The 25,191-nt window shown below is 41.7% G+C and overlaps 1 protein-coding gene across 4 annotated transcripts in view; it reads left to right on the top strand.

Annotated features, from left to right (window-relative positions):
- The window catches only part of PIP5K1C (phosphatidylinositol-4-phosphate 5-kinase type 1 gamma), a 243,409-nt gene extending 219,428 nt beyond the window's left edge, over positions 1-23,981 (top strand). For 2 of the 4 annotated variants that reach the window (XM_073563059.1, XM_073563058.1), the window contains exons 17-18: positions 7,847-7,930; positions 22,353-23,981. In XM_073563059.1, the coding sequence (XP_073419160.1) occupies positions 7,847-7,930; positions 22,353-22,415 (147 nt within the window). In that variant the 3' untranslated portion in view covers positions 22,416-23,981. Of the gene's footprint in view, positions 1-7,846; positions 7,931-22,110 lie in introns of all 4 variants that reach the window. The other 2 variants (XM_073563060.1, XM_073563061.1) reach the window with 2 other exon arrangements.
- Positions 23,982-25,191: the final 1,210 nt, after the last annotated feature.

The raw sequence follows: 25,191 nt of genomic DNA, 5'->3' as shown, positions 1-25,191 counted from the left end.
TTTTTCTCTCAAAATTTACAAAAGTTTTAGGGACCACATTACATTTGAAGTGACTTCGAGGGGCCTATATAACAGAAAATACCCAAAAGTGACACCCTTAGAACAACTGTACCCCTCAAGGTGTTAAGGTGCTTCACAGGAATTAGTGGAATGTAGAAGGATAAAATGAACATTTAACTTATAAAAATTATACCCCAAAATCTGTTGTACAATTTCTCCTGAGCACGCCAATACCCCGTATGTGGGAGAAAACCAATGTTTAGGCACACAGCAGGGCTCAGAAGGGAAGGAGCTCTATTTGACTTTTTGGATGTAAAATTTGCTAGAACAATTAGCGGACGCCATATTGCGTTTGGAGAGTCCCTGATGTGCCTAAACAGTGGAAACTGCACACAAGTGACACTATTTTGGAAACTAAACCCCTCAGGGAACTTATCTACATGTGTGTTGAGCAACTTTCAACTCCAGGTGCTTCATAGAAGTCTATAATGTTGAGCTGTAAAATTAAAAAAAAAATTACAAAACTGTTTTGTAGCCTCAAATTTTGCATTTTCATAAGGGTAGCAGGAGAAATTGCATCATGCAATTTGTTGTGCAATTTCTACAGAGTATTGCGATATTCCATATATGGGAGAAAACAAATGAGTGCCTGGCACAGCTCAGACAGGAAGGAGTGACATTTTGGAACTTTCATGGATATGTGTGTGGGTGTCATGTTGTGGAGAGCCCCTGTTATGCCTTAACAGTGGGAAATCCCCACAAATGACCATATTTTGGAAACTAGACCGCTCAAAGATTTTATCCATAAGTGTGGTGATCACCTTGAACCCTCAAGTGTTTCACAGAATGAAAATAAAAAAAAAAAGTTTCCCACAAAACTATTTTTGGTTCCAAATTTATTATTTTTCTAATGGCTAGTAAGAAAAAATGGACCTTAGTTTGTTGTACAAATGTCTCCCGAGTGTGACAATACCCTGCATGTCAACGGGAAATACTTTTCAAGCACAGTGCAAAGCTCAGAAGGAAATATTATAGAGCAGAATTTACTGTGATGGTTTTCGCGTGCCATGACCCACTGGGAGAGCCCATGAGGTGCCAGACCATCAGAACTCTCATAAGTGACCCCATTTTACAAACTACACCTCTTGATAAATTAATCTAGGGGTGCAGTGATCATATTGACACCACAGATGTGTCACAGAATTTTATACTATTGGGCAGTGAAGAAAAACTACCTTAATTTAGATTTTTACCACAAAATAAAATAGTTTTAGCCTCAGATTTTACATTTTCACAAGGATAAATGGGTAAAAATGGCACCTAAAATTGGCCTACAATTTCTACTAAATGTAATAACCCATATGTGACTGTACAGTACTGGTTAGCCATATGGAAGGGACCGAGAGCTATTTGCCTCCTGGTGCGCAGATGTTCCTAGAATAGTTTGTGGACTCTATATACAGAGCCCCCCTTAAGTGACCCCATTTTGGAAATTAAACGCTTTTCGCACTGTTATCTACAGGTGTAGTGACGATTTTTACTTCATCGGTGTATTCCAGAAACAAGTAGCAGTGGATGTTACTGACTAAATTGTAAACTGCCGCTGTAGTAACCAGTACGTTGTGGTGCCCAGCTCATGCTTCTGAAGACGTGCAGCGGTAAATTAGGCAGGCTGTCATTGCTACAGAAATGCCAAAAATGTGGATGCCAAATGTGGTTTAGGCACATGGGGTTCAGAAGGGAGGGGGCATTTGGATTTGAGAGTGCAGAATTTGCTGGATTTCTTTTGGGGTATGAGGAGCCATAGTACTTTTCCAAAGCCCTTTGTGCTACCAGTAATGTGGAAGCCCCCTATATTTCCATGACAAGTGACAGACCAGAGTGAGGACTTTACTATTTTTGTGGATTGAGTTGAAGCTTTTATTGGGAACATTTTAAATAATGTTTGGGATCACATTTATCTTGTGCTATACGCTGAGCAGTTATTTTGGGGTTTCCATCTAAATCGCCGAGTGATTTGATTCAGATGAAACCCCTGAGGGATCCACTCACTATAATGAGGCAGCAGAGTTACTCTGGACTACGTCTGGCCTCTGTTCAGCGGTTTCTTTTCCTTCAGAAATACACAAAACAGTGGCAGGACCTCACTTAAATGCACATCTCAAAAGACGGGCACCGTTAGATCATATATGGCCAGACAGCGTCCAAAGTGCCTTGTTCTGCCTCATTATAGGGAATCTTCCACCATCCCTTTGAATCACGTATTTCTGATATTTATACGGAAAAGGAGAACCCCGGTGTAAGCGATCAGCGCAGGATAAATGTGAGACCAGCATTTTTGTGATCTTTGAGAGGCAGAATGAACAAATCAGCAGCAGGTGATCAATTGATTTTACCTTTTTTCTTTTTTTGTAGACAGTTTCTCGTGTGGTAGAAGTAATTAGGTGATTTTATTCTTTGGGTCGATGCGATTACAGCGATACCAGATTTATATATATATATTTTTTTTTTTTTTGTCTGGCTGCTGTCACACAATAAAACACGCTTTTTATTGCAAAAACGCATCACCATATTTTGAGACCTATAATTTTTCCATATTTCGGCCCACAGAGTCATGGGACTGCTTGTTTTTTTGCGAGATGAGTTGACATTTTTATTGGTACTATTTTCAATAACATGACTTTTTAATCGCTTTCCATTCTAATTTTTTGGAGGCAGAATGAACAAAAGACAGCAATTCAGGAATAGTTTTTGAGTTTTTTTAATGCCGTTCTGCATGTCGTAAAATAGGTGAGGCAGCTTTATTCTTCAGGTCAGTACGATTGCAACGATACCACATTTACAGTGGGTACGGAAATTATTCAGACCCCTTTTTTTCACTTTGTTTCATTGCAGCCACCATTTGGTAAATTCAAAAAAGTTCATTTTTTTTTCTCACTAATGTGCACTCTGCACCCCATCTTGACTGAAAAAAAAACAAATGTAGTCATTTTTGCAAATTTATTAAAAAAGAAAAACTGAAATATCACATGGTCACAAGTATTCAGACCCTTTGCTCAGTATTGAGTAGAAGCATCCTTTTGAGCTAGTACAGCCATGAGTCTTGGGAATGATGCAACAAGTTTTTCACACCAGGATTTTACACAGTGAAAACTACTTCATAGAAAAACATAATATTTGCATCACTTTATTCTGAGAACTAGAACCATTTTATTTTTCTTCTGATGGAGCTGTATGGAGGCTTCTTTTTTGCGGAACAAGATGACATTTTCAGAGGTACCATTTGTATTTACGTTTGTCTTTTTGATTGCATTGTATGCCACTTTTTATTCAGCAATATGATGAAAATGCATGGGTTTTAACCTGTATTGTAATTATTTTTTATGGTGTTCACTGAAGGGGTTAACTAATGGGACAGTTTTGTTGTCACGGTTGCGGCTATAGCAATTGTGTACTTTTTTGTTAAATTTCTATTTTTATGTTAAAAAATTAATCCGTACAACATTTCTGATCTTTTTTTTTAAATTATTTTTACAACTTTTTTATGTTTTTAATTTATTTTTACTTTGTCCCACTGTGGGACTTTCACTTTTATGTACCTGATCATTGTTATAAACTATTGCAATGCCCGAGCATTGGAATTGATTATAACTGTCAGTGCTGCACTGACACAAGCCCCTGAGACCGTCATGACTACATCGGGTCACCATGGCAACGATCAGGCTCCTGTTATAACGCCGTGGGGGAGCAGGTTGAAGTGCAGAGCGGGTTCTCTCCATCTGCACGCCTGCAAACATAGTATTTAGGGGGTTAAAGTGCCAGGAACGGTACCAGCACTGCTCCTGCACTGAGAGCCGGGTGTCGGCTGTCAGAATCAGCTGAAATCCGGCAGTGATTGCTTGCACATAGCCACTGTGCTGGCAAATTTGCTTGTAGATACTCAGTATGTCCAAAGTCGGTAAGTACCAGCCAACCATGACGGACTTAGTGCATCCAAGGTTGGGAAGGGGTTAACACATCACTAATTTAATTAAACTGTTCTAATCCTAACTGCCATGCTCCGGTGAGGACACCAAGATATTTTGGTTTAAATTTGGGAAAATTGCACAAATAAATGGGTTCAAATCCTGCTGTACCTGATTTTTTTTTTCACTAAAATGCTGCGATTTCTGCTAAGTTTTTGCTGCTTTTCTGAACATGTTCATTGCTTTCTATGATTGAAAAAATACTGCAAAATGCTGAAAGGATTGACATGCTGCAATTTCAATTCAGTCAGGAAAAAAAGCAAGTTTGTGAATGAGATTTCTGATATCACATAGCCTTTGCTGGTATTATAAAAACCGCTTTGAATTTGCATAAAAAACACAGCAATAGTGCAACATGTAATCATAGCCTAAGAAAAAGCAGCAAAAAGCTAGCAAAACCTGCTTTTTGTCTGCAGCTTTCTTAGTGCCAAGAGATCAGGTTTTTGTTGCAGGAAAAAACTGCAAGAAAGCAACATGGGACCATAACCTTAGGATTAAGGAAAATAATTATCGGCTCCTTTGTTTCCAGCACTTGCATGGCTCCTTGTCTGGTCTCCTGACAGTTTAGTAGACCCTGGAATGGGCTGACATACCGCCTGTGCAGCCTGTGCGTTTGCACCAGGGCCCAGAGGTGGAGGGGGGCCCCTGGAGGGCGGCTAATAATGAGGGCAATCTGGCCTATTTCTCCAGGCCCGAGGCTTTGGGGGGCCCCTGGCGAGATTGCCCTCATGTGCGAGCGATCCCTGCAGCTCTGCTGCCTACAAGAGAAAATAGCAGCGGAGCTTCAGGGATCTGTCCTTCCTGCCCAGCGACTGCGCTTCCTCTTACACAGACAGCAGCGCCGCTGGATGACATCATCCTTCAGCGGCTGGCTGTGGCAGCGAGAGGAAGCGCGGGTGTCGGTGCTGCTGGAGTGCCTGTGTGCAGAAAGGTGAGAGGTGCTTTGTGTGTGTTTAGAGATGAGTGGTGGTGTGTGTGTGTGTGCATGCATGTGTAGCACTGTGGGGGAATGTGCAGAGAGGTGAATGGTGCTGTGTGCATCTGTGTGTGTAGGTGAGGGAGAAGGCAGTGATGGGGGTGATGGGAAGAAGGCAATGATGGGGGTCATGGGGAGAAGGCAATGATGGGGTGATGGGGAGAAGGCAATGATGGGGTGATGGGGAGATGAAAATAATGGGGGTTATGGGGAGAAGTAAATGATGGGGTGATGGGGAGAAGGCAACAATGGAGATGGGGGAGAAGGCGATGATGGTAGTGGAAAAGACTGATGGGAGTGGTGGGGAAGGAGGCAATGATGGGGATGGTGGAGGAGAAGGCAATGATGGAGGTGGTGGAAAGGGCAATCATTGAGTGGTAGGGGAGAAGGCATTGATGGCATGATGGGAAAAAGCAATGATGGCGGTGGTGGGGGAGAATGCAATGATGGCGTGGTGGGGAAAAAGCAACGATGATGGGGGTGGTGGGGGAGAATGCAATGATGGTAGAAAGGGCAATAATGGAGGTGGTGGTGGAGGAGGAGGAAATGATGGAGGCAGTGGAATGGCCAATGATGGGAGTGGTGAGGGAAGAGAATGGTGGGGGAGGAGGAAATGATGGAGGTGGTGGAATGGGCAATGATGGGGTGGAAGGGGAGAAAGCAATGATGATGGTGGGGGAGAAGGCAATGATGGAGGTGGTGAAGAGGGCAATGATGGGTGGGGGAGAGGACAATAATGAGATGCGGGGGAGGAGGACAATGAGGGGTATGGGGATTTGGGAGGGAAGGGGACTTATAATGGACTTAGGAACAGGGGGAGGTGGAGGAAGACATTATTATAGCTTATTATTTCTAACACGGTCCCTTAGTATATAGTGTACGTACTTATTATGTAATAAACAGTCCCTTAGTATAAAGTGTACTCACTAATTCTGTATAACACCATCATTAGTTAGTTTCCTCTTTTATTATGTATAACACCGTTCCTTATTACGTACCATCCTCTGTAGTTATATAGCTTCCTCTGCTGTTATGTACAATGCTGTCTCTTACATAGTGTATTCTTGTTAATTTTGTTATTCACAGCGCCCTCTTTTATTACATAGTCAACCTCTCTTTTTAGATATAAAATGACTGCTGATGGAGGAGCCGGTGACCAGATGACCAGTCCATCAGCTCCTCCGTTAGAAAAGAAGCTTTCCCATGCTCCATCAGCCATCATTGCATTATGCAGCTAACAAGACAGGACGGTATGCAATAAAAAACAGGGCTCTATATAATCCGATATGTAAGGAACAGTGCTGTACATAACAAGAGAGGGCACTGTTTAATAAGGGATGGCAATATACATAATAAAGGAGACTATGTAATATATATACATGTATGTGTGTGTGGATATATATATATATATATATATATATATATATATATATATATATATATATATAATATCTTTGTCGCCATAAAAGGAGGGGGCCCAGATACATTTCTTGCACATGGGCCCCAAGCTGTCAGTGTCCGCCCCTGGTACCCAGCTTCCTGTGTTAAAATCTGGGGGCCCAACAAGAGAGCCAAACAAGCGTCTGGGAAGGTGAGCGTGAGCATAGTGTTTTTACTTGTTCTGCTGTTCTCAGTGAGCACATTCTGCGCAAAATCACACAATTTGGTGAGATTGCATTCTTGCCAAATTGCTGAAGAAATTTTTGTAACTAATCTGTTACGTGTGGCCTTATCCTTGATCTGCCATTTATCACCTATATGAAATACTGTGGGTTTTTTTCCTGAAATTCCTTCCTGTCATATTTCATCATGGGATGCATGCTATATCTAGGTTTTGGAGAGCATTTTGCAGACGCTGCTTTGATTTTCAATCTAAGCAGTTTGTGTGTATGAGAACGCAATGTATGTTATAGTGCAGAATAACAGAAGAGTAGGTTACATCTTTCATTTTACCGTCCTGCAGACATTGACAGTAACGCCACTGTGAAGTGTCATTATGGCACCAGTAAGTGCTAAATACATATCATGCGTGTGCAGTGACTGACTGTCTGTTCTATTAACCTTCCCATCAATATTTTTTTGATTTCTAAGAATATTCCACAGTCTCTCTAGTTTTAACAATAGTTTACAGTATTGAGATTTTCAGAAGCGTAATTATCGCCTTCTCCAGCTTGTGAATGCTTCATTTTTGCACCATAAAACTTGCGATGTAATAAATTTCTCTAATTTTAGTTTTAACAAAATCTAAACCGCTAAATCTGGCAAATTGCTGTAGTTACTCTCTACTGCAAGAATGTAATTTTCTCCCTGGTATTGTCTTAAACTGGACCCTGCATGTCCTCGCTATTCTCCTGTATTGCATGGGTCTGACTCCCCTCCCTTGTCTTCTGTTTCTATACATTTTTCTTCTATTTTGCTCATGTATAGATCCGTTTCTGCTCTCCTCTCCCTTTCCAAATGTTATGGTCTCTTTCTGCCTGTGTATCATGTTGTATGGCAATCTCAACCCATTCTCAGTCGCTTCATTCATCTTTCTCTCGCCTGTGTGTTGGATGCATCTCATTCTTCAAATAGTTCACGGATGGGCGTTATTGGGTGTATTCCCCCCGCTTCGACAGGATGCACTCTGCTTCATCATCCACCGAGTCTGTAAGTACAATTAGTGCAATAATTTCATTTAAGGTGGCAAGACAAAAGCTAAACATACGTGAGCTGAGTGTAACCCTAGCATCTCCTGTACACCCTCCAGGCGTATATGCATTTGTTTATTTTATTCTTATTTTCTTCTCTTCCCCCTTCCCTGCTTCCTGTTCTGCCTTTACTTTTCTCCTCACCGCTTGTGTAGCCTCCAGATGACCGGAGCTGGATTTATTCTCCACTCCACTATAACCCCCAGGTTCAATCTGTCTCGGACGAGGAGAGCGACACAGTAAGTTCTTGAAGGAAGCCTACTAGCACTTTTTCTGTGTTTTGTCAAAAAGTCTTTGACATTAAATTATGGTTAGAAGTCAGAAGAAATTTTAAGAATGGGGATTACAGCAGTTCCCTGTTTGTGTAAAGCTGGTTCTGCCATAGAAACATTTAAAGCTACTACAGTCTTTTACATGATGGTAGTACGATTTACAACAGCAGAGAGGAACTTTAGCTTTCTGTTCATGGTGCAGAATGAGCAATCCATTAAGGCTGGTTTCACACTAGCGTTCGGCAGAGCTGCGGAGGGCTACGTAGTTCCTCCATGAAGCTCTGCCACACCTCCTCCGTTCAGCTCCGCCTACGTCTTCATGCGGCCTGCGTACCTATCTTTAACATTGGGTACACAGACTGTGCGGATGTATGCGGATGCCTGCGCATGCGTCGTTTTGACGATGCGGCGACCGCAACAAAATGCAACATGTTGCGTTCGACGCAGGTCACCAAAGCGTCAAAACGACGCGCAGGCATCCACATACATCCACACAGCCTGCATACCTAATGTTAAAGATAGGGTATGCAAGACTCATTCTGATGTAGGCAGAGCCGAAAGGAAGAGGTGCGGCAGTGGGCGGAGCTTCACGGAGGAACTACGCAGCTCTGACATCCGCAAATGTGAAGCTGGCCTAAGTGATGCAAAGAGCCCATTCTGTGTATGGCTTTTCCCGTGGAAATCTGTGCAAGGTAAAAGGAACCTGTCACCTGAAAAAAAAACGCTGTTGATGTGCGGGTAAATAGTGTTGTGATCCTGCCCGGCATCAGCAGGATCACAACATGCTGCTGAGGGGAAATGAACTTTATTCCTCCCAGCAGCGTTCGGGTTCTAGTCACAGGGGAGGCGTCACCGCTCTGTGTTTATAGGGCAGTGGCTGTAACCATTCCCCTCACACTGACTGACAGCCGGCCATAATGCAGAGCCGGTGTCAGTAAATGTGGGTACAGTAACCGCTCTCTATACACAGAGCAGTGGGTAACTGAAGTTACGCCGTTGCCACCCCTATGACTGTAACTCGGAACGCTACTGGTGGGAATAAAGTTAATTTCCTCCTGGCAACATGGGTCTAAGTGCAGGCATCGGGCAGGTTCACTACCCTATTAACCTGCCGAATAGCCCCATATCTGCAGGTTAATAGTATTTTCTCAGGTAACAGAGTCACTTTTAGGAAGGAGTCAGACAAGTGGGAAAATGTGTATTTATTCAAAGAGTCTGTGGAAAACCACAATACTCAAAAGAAACAGATACTAGTGAAACTGGCTAATTATTTTAGAGCCATCTAGCTGTCCTAATATACCCACTAGGGCAAATTTCCTAAAGATCTACTTGCCTCCGGAGACCATTTTTAATTTTTAAACTTTTTTTTCCTATACTTTTTTGAAGAGCCTTATAAAAGTTGTCCTCTATTTGGACAACCCCTTCTCATACGCCACACTTGGACCTGATAAAATAAAAAAAACAGCTCCATTCCAGCTGTGTCGGCACTTGTGTTTCCGTGGCTCTCATATGGTTGTTATGACATGTGAGCCCAGCACCCAATCATCGCTGGCGTCACTGTTCCTGCCTTTGGAGAAATCGAACGTCAATAGGAAGTCAGAGCTTCAGCTGCTCTCCCAATCTTAAAATTAACATTTTACTTCTTTTCACAAAAATTTTACTTTAGCCCCAAATTGTTTATTTTCACAAGGGTAACGAGCAAATGGACCCCAAAAATTGTTGTGCAATATCTCTTCAGTATGCAGATGACCCATATATGGGGGAAACTACTGTTTGGGTTCATGGCAAGTTTCAGAAGGGAAGGAGCATCGTTTGACTTTTTGAACCCAAAACTTCGCTGGAATTGTTAGCAGAGGCCACGTCTAGTTTGGTGAGCCCCTGATGTGCCTAAACAATGGAAACCTCCCACAATTGATGCCATTTTGGAAACTAGACCCCTCAAGGAATGTATTTAGATGGGAGGTGAGCATCTTGAACCACCAGGTTGTTCACAGAAGTTGATAATGTTATAATGTTCAGCTGTGAAAATGAAATTTTTCCCACAAAAATGTTAGTTTTGCCCCAAATTTTTCATTTTCACAAATTTAATGGTAGTAGAATGGATCATACAATTTGTTGTGCAATTTCTCCTGAGTGCACAAGATACCGCATATGTGGTCGAAAACGGTTTGAGGCACAGTACAAAGCTCAGAAGGCCATATTGGATTTCAGATTTTACTGGAATGGTTTGAGGGGTCCATGTCACATTGGGAGCCCTTGAGGTGCCAGAATAGCAGAAACCCCTATAAGTGACTTAATTTTACAAACTACACCTCAATGAATTCATCTAGGGGCACATTGAGCATGTTGACACCATATGTGCCTCATATTTTATACCATTATGCAGTGAAGAAAGAATTATTACATTTTTACAGCTAAAATGTTGTCTTTTGAGCCCAGAATGTTTATTTTTATAAGAGCTAATAGGAAAAAAATGGATCTCAGTTTGCTGTGCAATTTTTCCTGAGTACGCCAATACCCTACATGTAATCGGAACTACTTTTGAGGCACAGTGCAAAGCTCCGAAGGGAAGAAGCACCATATTATATTGCAGATTTTACTGTTATGGTTTACAGGTGCCATAACCACTGGAAGAGCCCCTGAGGTGCCAGAACATCATAACCCATCCCCCACATAACTGTCTCCATTTTACAAACTACACCTCTCAATGAATTTATCTAAGGGTGCAGTGATCATATCGACACCAAACGTGGGTCACAGAATTTTATACCATTGGCAATGAAGAAGAAAAAAAACTGCCACAAAAATTTTTAACCCCGGATTTTACATTTTCACACTGGGAAATAGGTAAAAATGGCACCAAAATTTGTCCCACAATGAAGAAATGCCCCATATGTGGCTATACAGTGCTGCTTAGCCATACAGAGAGACTTGGGAGTGACAGAGAGCTATTTGCCTCCTGGATCGCAGATTTTCCTAGAATAGTTTGCGGACACTGACAGCTTGGGGCCCCTGCGCAAGAAATGTGTGCCCTCTCTTATATACAGCACTGTCCATTAAATATCGGATTATATAGAGCCCTGTCTTTATTACATACCGTCCTGTCTTGTTAGATGTATGATTCAATTATGGCTGATGGAGCATGGGAAAGATTCTTTTCTAATGGAGGAGCTGATGGACTGGTCGTCTGGTCACCGGCTGCTCCATCAGCAGTCATTTTATATCTAACAAGAAAGGGGACTATGTAATAAAAAAGGGCGCTGTGAACAACAAAAATAACAAGGATATGTAAGAGCGTGCTGTACATAACAGCAAAGGAAGCTATGTAATAAGGGGCGGTGTTATACATAATAAAAGAGGAAACTATCTAAGGACGGTAGCATAAGTGAATACACTATATACTAAGGGACTGGGCTATACATAATAAGGCTACATTCCTATATCCGTGTGCAGTGTCGGTGTGCTGCCTGCTTTGACAAATGCATTGAGCATGTCCTATTTCTGATCCTCAAAATCGGATCCGAACAGAACATTCTCTGACCCTCATGGATCTCATTCTCAGATCCGTGATTTTAATGTACAGTGGGGAAAAAAATTTAGTCAGCCACCAATTGAGCAAGTTCTCCCACTTAAAAAGATGAGAGGCCTGTAATTGACATCATAGGTAGACCACAACTATGAGAAGCAAAATGAGAACGCAAATCCAGAAAATCACCTTGTCTGATTTGGCAAGATTTATTTTTCTAAATTATGGTAGAAAATAAGTATTTGGTCATTAACAAAAGTTCATCTCAATAGTATGTTATATATGATTTGTTGGCAATGACAGAGGTCAAATGTTTTCTGTAAGTCTTCACAAGGTTGGCACCCACTGTTGGTGGTATGTTGGCCCATTCCTCCATGCAGATCTCCTCTAGAGCAGTGATGTTTTGGGCCTGTCGCTGGGCAACACGAATTTTCACATCCCTCCAAAGGTTTTCTATGGGGTTGAGATCTATAGACTGGCTAGGCCAGTCCAGGACTATCATATGCTTCTTACGAAGCCACTCCTTCATTGCCCTGGTGGTGTGCTTGGGATTATTATCTTACTGAAAGACCCATCCACGTTTTCTCTTCAATGCCCTTGCTGATGGAAGGAGGTTTTCACTCAAAATCTCACGATACATGGCCCCATTCTTTCGTGTACACGGATCAGTCGTTCTGGTCCCTTTGCAAAGAAACAGCCCCAAGGCATGATGTTGCCACCCCCATGCTTCACAGTAGGTATGGTGGTCTTTGGATAAAACTCAGAATTGTTTCCTCCAAGCATGACAAGTTTTGTTTCTACCAACAGTCCTACTTTGGTTTCATCAGACCATATGACATTCTCCCAATACTCTTCGTTGTATTCTCCACCACCCCCATCATTGCCTTCTCCATGACCTCTATCATTGCTTTCTTCCCCACCACCCCCATCATTGCCTTCTCTCCCTTCACCCCCATCATTGCCCTTTCTACCCCCTCCATTATTGCCTTCTCTGCCACCACCACCATCATCATTGCCCTTTCCACCACCTCTATCATTGCTTTCTCCCCCCACCACCCCATCATTGCCCTTTCCACCACCTCCATCATTTTCTCCCCATCATTGCCTTTCCACCACCTCTATCATTGCTTTCTTCACCACCACCACCATCATTGCCCTCTCCATCACCTCCATCATCGCCTTTATCACCACCATCACTGCCCTCTCCATCACCCACGTCCTTCATTGCTTTCTCCCCCACCCCCCCATCATTGCCTTTTCCATCACCCTATCATTGCCCTCTCCACCACACACATCTCTCAGCACGTTCTCCACAGCTCCGCACATACATAGACACACATCCACCCACTTCTTTGCACGTTCACACACACACAGCACCACTCACCTCCGCACTTTCCTCGCAGCTGCACACATACATGTACACACACCCCATTCACCTCTACGTGCACACACACATTCACACAGAGCACCATTCACCTCTCCGCACGTTTCCTGCAGCTGCAGCATCTTTGTTGCTGGCAGCTTTCTCTCTCTGGCACAGCCACTCGCTGTATGCTGTGATCATGCAGCCGTGCTGCTGTGTCACACAGAAAGTGCGGGCAGGAAGCAGGACGGATCCCTGCAGCTCCGCACCACTGCCATTTCCTCTTTTCCGCCCCTGACTCTGGCTACAGATCCTGTCTAGAAGAAAGAAGAAATCCATTTACATACTAAAACCATACAACTTTGATTCATAAATAAATCCAATAAAACAAAAGCTAGGGCATGCCTTATAAAAGGGACACTGAAACATCCTGACAATTGTTTTTGAAGCTGAGAAAAATTCTATATAGTGGCTAACAGAAAGGGGTGCTACTTTATGAAGTTAAAATTAATATAGTCATGTGACTTCCCCGGATAACAGATTACTACATAAAACTCCTAAAATGAATTAACCACCTCCCTTACATCTTATATAAATATGTAAACAACTGCTTATATAAATACTAGATGGAGGCCCGATGCTGTCGCATCGGGAGTGCAGTAATGTCACAATGGGGGCAGGCTTGCAGCCTTGAGAATCTCCCCCCCCCCCCCCCCCCCCCCCCCATGTGCTCACCCACCTATCCACTCTCTTTCCCCATGTGCTGACTTCTCCCGTCTGTGCTCCCTTCTTTGACCTGTCTACCCCATGTGCTATCCCCCTGTCTGCTGTCTCTCCTTCCTGTACTGTGTTCTCCCCTGTCCCGTTTGAGCTGTCTCCCCCTGTGCTATGTCTCTCACACCTGTGCACTTTTTCTCTCCCCCTTCTGCTGTCTTCTCTCATTGTCTGTGTCTGACCCTGTACCGAACATACCACAGCTCCTCGGCAGAGGAGGAAGCAAAAGACAATACTGACATTACAGCAGGAGATCACAGAGAATACATTTTGTGAGGTAAAATATTGTTTAAAAACAGTCAGTGAAATATTTTACCTCACAAAATGAATCCTCTGTGATCCCCTGCTGTAATGTCAGTATTGTCAGCTGGTACCTCCAGCAGTTACCATATTGAGACACCTATCACTTTGGTGTCCCAATATGGCAGTCGGTGAACTTCCGCCGCCTGGGATCCGGTCACATCTGGTCGAAACAGGATGTGTAGACATTAAAAGGTAATTATATATTAGATGTAAACCATGCATACAGTGGTTGACAATCTACCGTATATACTTGAGTATAAGCCGAGGCACCTAATTTTGCCACGAAAAACTGAGAAAACGTATTGACATGAGTATAAGTCGGGTATGCATTGTCCCCTCATCCCTATCTTGGTATGCATGGTTCCTCATCCCTATCCTCGTATGCATGGTTCCTTATCCCCGTCCTTGTATGCATGGTTTCTCATCCCCGTCCTTGTATGCATGGCTCCTTAGCCCCATCCTTGTCTGCATGGCTCCTCTTCCCTGTCCTGGTATGCATGGCTCCTTATTCCCCATCCTAGTCTGCAGGGCTCCTCATCCCTGTTCTGGTATGCATGGCTCCTCATCGCTATCCTTGTCTGCATGGTGCCTCATCCCAATCCTTGTGCGCATGAACCCCCATGAGAAAAGCATAAAAAACCTCCTACTTACCTTCCCTGCGCGCCCTCGCAGCATCTTGTTGTTCCTGCTTCCAGCAGCTCCTGCTACCGAGCAATCACGTGACCCTGCTGGAAGCAGGAACAACAAGATGCTGCGAGGGCGCGCAGGGACGGTAAGTACGAGGTTTTTTGTATTTTTTTACAGCTGCAGGAGCCAGTGGCTGTAACTGTGAGCGCGCTATAAGAGAAATGAAAATTCATTGCCAGTGCAGTGAATATTCATTTCTTTCAAGCAGCGGGCACAGTTGCAGCCGCCAGCTCCTGCCTCCTATGACCCGCTGCTCTGCCGCTCCATCTTCCCCGCCCGCTTCTGGGACAATGACTCATAAGTATATAAGCCGAAGGGGGGTGTTTTCAGCACACAAAAAATGTGCTGAAAAACTCAGCTTTTACACGAGTATATATGGCAAATCGCATGCACGAGGAGAATAGAGAATATCAGGTTTTGAGTGAGCAGTGACATAAATTTTATACCCTTCTAAAAAGATGCTTATGGTAATTAAAAATCACATACAAAGGAAAAATAAGTATCAGATGTGTAGTGTACAGTGACCCAACTAATATACCTTCATGCAAAAATGTTTGTGGCAATAAAAAACACATATAAAAGGGATTATAACACTAAATCTGTATTGTGCTGTGACACCATCAATATTCCCTCCTGCACAGATGACATACAGCCCAGATTATTTACCTATAAACAATGTCTCACAAAGGAGGGAGGCACTTTGATTTGGGGGGTGAAGAACTCTCTGGATTTCTTTTGGGAGGCGAGGGGCCATTTTGCTTTTCCAGAGCCTTTGTGCTACCAGTAACGTAGAAGCCCCCTATATATCCATTGACAGGTGACAGAGCTGAGTGGAGGCTTGCTATTTTTGGGGATTGAAGCTTTTATTGGGAACATTTTAGAGAACATTTTGAATCACATTTAACCGGTGCTCTATGCTGAGCACTTACTTTAGGGTTTCCATCTAAATCTCCGAGTGATGCGATGGCGAAGAAACCTCCGAGGGATCCACTCACTATAATGCGGCAGCAGAGTTACTCTGAACTCCGTCTGGCCTCTGTTCAGGTATGTCCTTTTCAGAAGTGCGCAAAACTGCACATATGCACGCCTTAAAAGACGGACACCGTCGGATCACAGGTCAATAGCATTCACAGTGCCTCCATCTGCCTCATTATAGGGAATCTTCTGCCAAGGGTTCTGTCTGAATCACGTATTTCGGAGGTTTACACGGAAACCCCTGTGTAAGCGCAGAATAAATGTGCACCAAGCCTTAATGCGATCTATGGGAGGCAGAATGGAAAAAAATCAACAACAGGTGAAGAATTGGTTTTATTTATGTTTTTCATGCAGTTTAATCCCTTCGTGACCGACAGGGCCGTACACTGACTGCTTGGGGCACCTGTGCAGGAAATGTCTGGGCCCCCCTCCTTTTATGGTGACAAATCTACAGAATATATATATATATATATATATATATATATATATATATATATATATATATATATATATACACACATGTACAGTTGAAACTAGAAGTTTACATACCGTATATAAAAATGAAGTCAAACAAACCTTTCCCGTTTTAGGTCAATTACGATTACCATAATTATTGTTTGCCAAATGCCAGAATAAAGAGAGCGAGAATGCTTTAAGAGATTTTTATTACTTACTGCAAAGTCAAAAGTTTACATACATTTTATTCGTATTTCGTACCATTGCCCTTAAACTGAATCACTTGGATCAAACGTTTGGGATATCCTTCCACAAGTTTCTCACAATAGTTGGCCAGAATCTGGGCCCATTCCTCCTGAGAAAACTGGTGTAACTGATTCAGGTTTGTAGGTCGCCTTGCTCACTCCGGCCTTTTCAGCTTTGCCCTTAAATTTTCAATTGGATTGAGATCAGGGATTTGTTATGGCCACTCCAAAACATTGACTTTGTTACTTTTAAGCCACTTTACCATTTTGGCAGTATGCTTTGGGTCATCGTCCATTTGGAAGACCCATTTCTGCCCCAGCTTTAACTACCTAGCTGATATCTTGACATATTGCTTCAGTATTGCCACATAATCTTCTTCTTTCATGATGTCATCTATTTTGTGACATGCACCAGTCTCTACTGCAGCAAAATAACCCCACAACATGATGCTGCCACCCCCATGATTCACAGTTGGGATGGTGTTCTTAGGCTTCCAAGCTTTTTCCTTTTTCCTTCAAACGTACCGATGGTCATGACCAAAAAGTTCAGTTTTAGTTTCATCAGACCACAGGACATGTCTCAAAATTAAGGTCTTTGTTCCTGTATACATATGCAAACATTAATCAGGATTTTTAATGTTTCTTTTGGAGTAATGGCTTCTTCCTGGCAGAGTGGCCTTTCAGCCCATGTTGATACAGTACTAGTTTTACTGTGGATACTGACACAATCTTACCAGCCTCCGCCATCATCTTCACAAGGTCTTTTGCTTTTGTCCTTGGGATGATATGCACATGTCGGACCAAAGCACGTTCATCTCTGGCACACAGAAGCAATCTCCTTCCTGAGCAGTATAATGGCTGGACATTCCCATCTTTTTTGTACTTGTGTATAATTGTTTGTACAGATGAACGAGGCACCTTTCGGGTATCTTGAAATTGTACCCAAGGATGAGCCAGACTTGTGCAAGTCCACAATTCTCTTCCTGATATCTTGGCTGATTTCTTGAGACTTTCCCATGATGCTACACATATAAGCAGAGTGTGTCAGGTGTGCATTAAAATACATCCACAGGTGTGTCTCCAACTCAGATGTTGCCAAAAACTGTATCAGAAGCTTCCAAACACAGGACATCATCATATGGGTAATCCAGAATTGTTTAAAGGCATAGTAATGTAGTGTATGTAAACTTTTGACATTGCAGTAAGTAATAAAAATGCCTTATAACATTCTCTCTCTCATTCTTTCATTTGGCAAATATTAATAATTATGGTAATCCTAATTGACCCAAAATGGGAAAGGTTTATTCATGTCAGATTTTGAGAACATGCATATGTGTCTAATTTTATAGTGTATGTAAACTTCTAACAAATAGAAATGATGGCCAGCGGTGAATGAAGGTAAAAATTAACTTTTAATTCGTCCTTTGTTAAAACATAGTACAATGACTATCCAGCACTGTGTACACACTCGCTCAGGAACTAGATAGATCGAGGCGTTTCGACATTACGTCTTAGTCATACGTTATAAACTTTCTGTGAAGCAGATGAAGGTTCAAGGTGCTCACCACACATCTACATACATTCCATGAGGGCTCTAGTTTTCAAAATGGGGTCACTTGTGGGGGTTCCTCACTGTTAAAGCATATCAGGGGCTCTCGAAAGAGGCATGACACCAGCAGACCATTCCAAAATGTCATTCCTTCTTTTCTGAGCCCTGCCGTGAGCCTAAATAGTAATTTACCCGCACATATGAGGTACCTGCGTGCTCATGGGAAATTGCACAACAAATTTTATGGTACAATTTTTTCCTGTTACCCTTGTAAAAATGCAAAATTTAGGGCTAAAAATAATTTTTGTGGGGAAAATGTGATTTTTATTTTTTTTTAATTTTCGCGGCTCAATGTTATAAACTTCTGCGAAGCACCTTGGGGTTCAAGGTGCTCACCACACATCTAGATCAGTTCACTGAGGGGTCTAGTTTCCAAAATTCCACTGTTTAAGTACATCAGGGGCTCTCCAAACACAACATAGCGTCCGCAAATTATGCATTTAAAAGTGAAATGGCGCTTCTTCCCTTACAAGCCCTGCTGTGCACCCAAACAATATTTCTTCCCCGCATATGGGATATTGGTGTACTCCGGAGAAATTACACAACAAATTTTGGGGTACATTTTTTCTTGTTGCCCTTGTGAAAATAAAAAACTTTGAGGTCTAAAGCAAAAATGTAAAAGAAAAGAAAAGCCAATGCATATAAGCTAGCGCACACCTAAATATAAAATAAAGACCATTTTATTGACATCAAGACACATATATAATGTAAAACCATTTAAAAGAAGTACTGAAACACCCCTGTCTCAATAGGAATATTACAAAAGGTACATAGTGGACCTGCATGTAAATATCATGAATGCATCATGCAAATACAGCCAAAAGATGACTAGCAAGGACAAAGTCAATAGGATAAGACATGGCTTATAAACATACTAAATGTCAGAAAATATATAATCATTCATCTAAATGATGAACAAAATACATTCAGGTTTAACCACTAAGGGTATATGTGATATGCGATTACCACCAAGAGTATATGTGATATGCGATTATTAAAGTGGGCATCCCCACAGAAAAGCCAGTGGGCCTAAATAAACAGGTCCAGGGAAATGTCAGGAAAACATGGAACAGGGCACAAATAGTGACCCTAGCAGTGATGCAAGAAGGGAACAAAATCCCAAAGGGCTGTGACTGGCATAAATAACAAGCAGAGCATCAAAACAGAAGTATAACCACAATAGAGGCTACTAATAGCAAAATACAAGCATGTGCCATAACAACCTGTATGGAAACCTGTGTGGATATCAGGACAACCAGGAGAGGCAAGTATCCCTAAATAAGAGGGTGCTGTAAATGAAAATGAGAGACACGGGTGTTTCGGTACTTTTAAATGGTTTTATATTATGTATGTGTTTTGATATCAATAAGATTCTTTCTTTGTTATTTTGAATTTAGAAGTGTGCTAACTTAAATGCATTGGCCTTTGCATATTTGTAAAAAAATTTGTGACAAAAAGTTAAATGTTCATATTTTTCCTTTCACATTCGAAAAATTCATGTAAAGCACCTGAAGGGTTAATAAACCTCTTGAATGTGGTTTTGAGCACCTTGAGGGGTGCAAGTTTTAGAATGGTGTCACTTTTTTATTTTCTGTCATATAGGACCCTCAAACTCACTTCAAATGTGATGTGGTCACTAAAAAAAGTGTTTGTTTTTTTAAATTTTGTTGGAAAAATGAGAAATCGCTGATGAAATTTTAACCCTCATAACTTCCTAACAAAAAAAGTTGCTTCAAAAATTGTGCTGATGTAAAGTGGACATGTGGGAAATGTTATTTATTAACTATTTTCTTATTTAAGGGCATAAAAATGAAAAGTTTAAAATTGCTAAATTTTCACCAAATTTCCATTTTTTTCCACAAATAAATGCAAGTTATATCAAAGAAATGTTACCACTTTCATAAAGTACAATATGTGATGAGAAAACAATCTTAGAATCACTGGGTTCCATGGAAGCGTTCCAGAGTTATAACCTCATAAAGGGACAGTGGTCAGAATTGTAAAATTTGGCCCGGTCATGAAGGGGAAAACGAGCTTGGGGATGAAGGGGTTAACTGTTTTGGCGCACTGTGCATACTGATACAGTTAACAGTGGTGATACCTTCTGGTGTGCCCATCAAAGAGAGGCTCGGGGAGACCGCACCTTTTGACGCCCCTCCCCTCTCCCTCCTCCCCCGGTAACTTTACTACTGATTATATTGAATGGCTTGACGTATTTCAAGTGTCCAAATGAAATGTAGGAAACCGTAAACCTTTAAGTAGAAAACACAAGGGTCTAGTTTTGTGTTAATATACTCAAGGCAGTATAAGTAATATTTAATCTACATTATTCGGTGTTTAGTTTAGAGTTTTCCTGGGAGCAGACATTGACATTGTTAATCAATGCTTCTCAATTTCTCTGTTGTTTCACTATAGGACTAAATAGGATGAAATGAGAGCAGCTTATTTAAGGGGGTGCTGCTGCCTTTTTTTGTATGTGTGTATCTTTAACATTTCAATATTTGTTTAAATGCTGTTTTTGGCGATTTATATATTCTCCATCTGACTTACAATTTTTCTTAGTGTGATTGCACATAGAGATTTATACACTATCACAACAAACACCACTTCAGATGTGAGAATAACAGATGACAATGTAATCTGCATTTTAAAAGGCCGTATTCTTGTGTGTAGGTATCTTTCGTGTATCTTAAGGTACTGTCACACTTAGCAATGTACCAGCGATATGACGCGGTCTGGATCGCTGGTGCATCGCTGAGTGGTCGCTAGTGAGCTGCCACACAGGCAGATCTCACCAGCGACATCGCAGGGGACGGGGATCGCTAATTATCTGTCAGACGAGGCGATCTGACGTCCTCCCGCCCGCGTCCACGCGTCGCTCGTCTCCACAGCAGGAAGCTGACGACGAGAAACGGTCCAGGACGTTCTCGCGCGATCAGCGATAACCAGCGGGGGAGCAGTCGGAGGTAAGTATCAGACATAGCGATATCGCTAGCAATATCGCTATAACGTCACAAAACCAGTGACGTTATAGCGATATTGCTAGCGATATCGCTTAGTGTGACAGGCACTTTAGAATCAAGTGTAGTTGAGGGGAGAGGGCTGGGCTCCTGTGTAGTTTTAAGTACAAATCTGTGTGAAATAGGATATATTCAAAAAAAACAAAAAACTATTTTAAGATGATGATCACCAGTTTTTGAAGGGTGTTGTCCACTACAAAAAAAAAGCCTTACAAATGTGCCCATGGCCGTGCTGAAATAAAAAAAAAAAAAAACAACAAACGAAACCTTTTGGCTCCCACTCTACCATATTGCAACTGGTGTACCTGGCTAGCCTCTTAGGACCTCAGGTAGCACTGCTTTTAGTCAGATGCTGCGGGTGGTTGTTGTTTTTTTAAGATGACCTGTCACTTACTGAAAAAGAATTGGGTTTAATAACTGAGTTCCTCTGATTCTGCTGCTGTTTTCACTTTTGCACTGTGTTGCACCATTGCAAAAATATTCACATTTGTGCACACTTTCCAGTCCTATTGGGCGTTACTTCTCTGAGGGTGTGGACTTGAACCCCTCCCAGATGCTGCCAGTCAGCCTGTTATCTAAGAGTCTATCAATCTCAGAGGCTGCCAAGCTGTGAAGAAACGACCAGTTGGACTGAAAAGCAGAGATTTCACATACTGTGCTCCAGAAGAAATACATTGACTATCTTTTCAATGGAGTGACTCGGTGCAAAATGATAAACCACAGCAGTATCAAAAGAGTGCAAAGATTTTTACAAGCTATTTACCATCATTTGTTTTTAACAAGTGAGTGGACCACCATAGGGTGGATCATCCACACATGACCACCTCCAATTAGATAAAGAAAGAGAACCTGAGCGCACCTGAGCTCTGGAAACATTGTTGCAACCTTGTAGTTGTAGTTGCCTACAGTTTTATGTGCAATATCTACTGATCACTACAGGTCTGAGCAGTTGGGCTTATGATGATTTGCTACTCTCCATCTCCATCCTATCATTTAAGTATCATATATAAACATTCAGGAAATTACTTGCTAAGGTATAATAAAAAATAATATTGTGGTACAATGTGGCATAAAAGTATTTACATTGCTAGAGTATACTAATTCTTATACAAACTTTGACTAGAAACAGCCAGACTGCTAGCCCTGCTGCACCTGTAAGTTAGATCTTTTTTTTTTTCTCTCCTTCCAGTAATTACTATGCAGATACCTGACAAAAGGAAACTTTGGTACCTTTTGTGTCCCTTCACCCCAGCCTCAGACACAAACTATAAATGGGAGTGATGAACAACGATGGATGAATGGATGTTGCCGGACTCCTATACTCTACTATGCTGTTATGTGTATTTGTAGTATTATACCTTCCTTGGTGTGCGAGTGCTTTGCCAAACATTCCCTTTAATTTTCAATTTGTGCATTTTCTTTCCTTGTCAGATGTCGAATCTGACCTTGACTAGGGACAGAAGCTCATCTGCTGCACCATCTTCGGAATCCTAAGCAATTTCTACAGCGGGAATATCTACAATGTCTTAAGATGTGCTCTTCAGATGAACACAAGCATGGTGATGGTGGAAGGTTCCTTTACACTACAAATCTAATACACCTGGTTGGACCTTTTGTGCTGCATCTCTGGCCCGGTTTCATGATAACACTGCTCTTTGTTTTGTATATTTTGTTATTTATCCTTTTTAGTATTATTTATAGTGAACTATTGATAGGAGTGTTGACGTCTACATGCATTTTACATTTCACTGTTGTTGACGGTTTACATTGTAGGACAAGTTCAGGGAGCAGGACTTGGAACCTATCGCTTACATTATTATTATTATTATTTATTGCACTGCCACATTTCTAGCAATGCCTTTAGACTACTGGAGTCTGATTGCAGGAAAGATTATACTAGACAAGCAAAAGTGGAATCTTTCTGTATTTTATTTGGCTTTGCGAGATGCTTCCATGATCAACTTTGAGGTCTTTAATGGGTTTGGAGACCTCCTGTTTTTGACTTTCAAAATGTTTTCCATCGTTTGTCGTTATGGACATCAACATATTTCCGGAACTTCTAGAGTTCTACCCCAATTTCTGTTTTTGTTTTTTTTTATGTAAATATAAAATAAATAATTTTTTACTCCAGTTTAAGAATCCACTATAATAGGGGAAAAAGCAATCAGCCAACAGCAAGTGTTAAAGCATTTCTATACGCCTATCTTCAGCAGCACATACTGTATTTTCACTTTAGTTGAAGACATTTAGATATATTTTTGGAGTACTGTTTTTGTCATTAAAAAAAGTGAAATTATCAGGACAATTCTGATCATATAGTTCATAGCTGCATTCCGCAAAAGTCTCTTCTTTATAGTTTTATTTTGGCAGTGCTAGATTTCTTTTACCGTAATTTAAGTTGTTTGGTTTTAATATTTTGTTTTTAATTAACTTTTTATCTTACTGGGGGATACATATTTCTCTGAACTGTGTATGTGGCCGATATCTTATGGGGGGCACGAGGAACCATGGACAATGACATGCAAGGTAGTATGGTGACCATATTAATATACAGTATATAGCACACCCACGTGAAACTGATGTGTACACCCTGGTGCTGCTACATTACAATTTTAGGCCCAAGAATGTGTCACTTTTTACTTTTAAACTGTATTGAACAACTCATGCGCATCTTTAGTAATACATTTAAAAAAAAAAAAAAAAAGTTCTAAACTCGCATTGGTGATTGCTACCAAGACCAGGATATGTTTCAGCTCCTGCAAATGAGATGCATCATAGAACTCCGTTTGATTTTCTAGTATTAAATTCCCGTACAGTGCATTGTGTTTTTTTTTGTTTTTTTGTTTTTTTTTATTGTATAGTGTTTTAGTATCATTGATGTAGCCAAGACTTAAAAGGCTGGACATAATTAAGAAGGTTGTAAATTGGTGTAAATATGTTTAACTTTGTGTTTTGTTGTGGCTGTGTCTTTCTTTCCTGATGGCTGCTACAATATAGTGAATTTATTAATTCTGCTATTTATTAATTATCCTACTCTATTAAAGCATTATTATTATTATGCTCCTGTGTTTTGTGACTTTTGTTATGCCTTAGATTGTAGCTGATCTCATTACACTGTAACAGCAATAAAGATGGCCATAGACCAGGCCTGGGCAAACTGTGGCCCGCGGGCCACATCCGGCCCCCTCACTGTTCCTGTGCGGCCCGCTGACGTAGCCAGACAGGTGGAGAAGATCTGATCTTTCTCAGCATCGTCATTGCAACTGTAGCCCCGTCCCTGTCTTCTCATTGGTGGATGCGGGGCTGCTCAGTTCCTGGCTTGCAGAGGGAGCTAGTGAAACCTGTGCAGGAGGCAGAGCAGTCAGGACTGGAGGGAATCAGGGACTACAACCCCCATCTTCTGTAAGATAATGGGCAAGAAGTTTCTAAGAGCAGCCCAGATACCACCTGGGCGGCAGCATCGCGTGTCTGCTGTGCTGAGTAGGTCACAGCACCTGCATTGCCTCCTTTCACACTGTGGAATGAAAGTTGTGGGACTGCAGCTAATTAGTAGCCACTGCATCTCCCTGGATCTTCCTGGCTGCTGATAGGAGATAAAACACTGGGGCTGAGTATTCCTACTGAATTGCCCCCTCACCTCTACTACATGCAGCCTGCAGATGGGATATTCTGTGTGCTCCCCAAACTGCTCTTCCCCACCATGTACTCTGCTGCCTCCCCACTTTTGTATGTGAGTTAACCCTTACCTCCCTCTTTGCTCACAGCTTGTACTGTTGTATATCCTTTGCAGGAGAGGTAAGGGTTAAGTCCCCCATAGTGCTCCCCCCTATGATCTGTGGCTTATCACATCCACTCCACAGACTGCAGTGGATACCCACCCCCTACTGTCAGCTCCTGCCCCATATGAGATGTGGATCTCTGCATGTGGAGTAGAGGTGGGAGAAAACTTTTTTCCAATGTTCCCAATTGCAATAAGTATTGTCAGGCTGTATTCACACGACTGTAATATTTGTCCAAGTGCTGTCTATGAAAAAAAAAAACCCCGACCTCAGACAGAGCACTAGGAGCAATGTTATGGAATTGGGCTATCCAGATTACAGTTAGAAAACGTGTGAGAAAGATCACAGCATCCACCTTCTGTATTTCAGATGAGACTCGCTTGTTGAAGAGTCTATGGGTGTGCAAAAATTAAAAAAAAAAACTTAAAAAATGGATCCCATATGAATCATCCGTATAGCATCCGACTTTTAATAAATAATAATAATCTTTA

This window comes from Dendrobates tinctorius, unplaced genomic scaffold, assembly GCF_039654945.1.
Source record: "Dendrobates tinctorius isolate UK_male_01 unplaced genomic scaffold, ASM3965494v1 ptg000377l, whole genome shotgun sequence".
In the NCBI taxonomy this organism is placed as follows: Eukaryota; Metazoa; Chordata; class Amphibia; order Anura; family Dendrobatidae; genus Dendrobates; species Dendrobates tinctorius.
The sequence above is the reverse complement of the archived record's forward strand: the minus strand, read 5'-3'. Positions and strand labels throughout refer to the sequence as shown.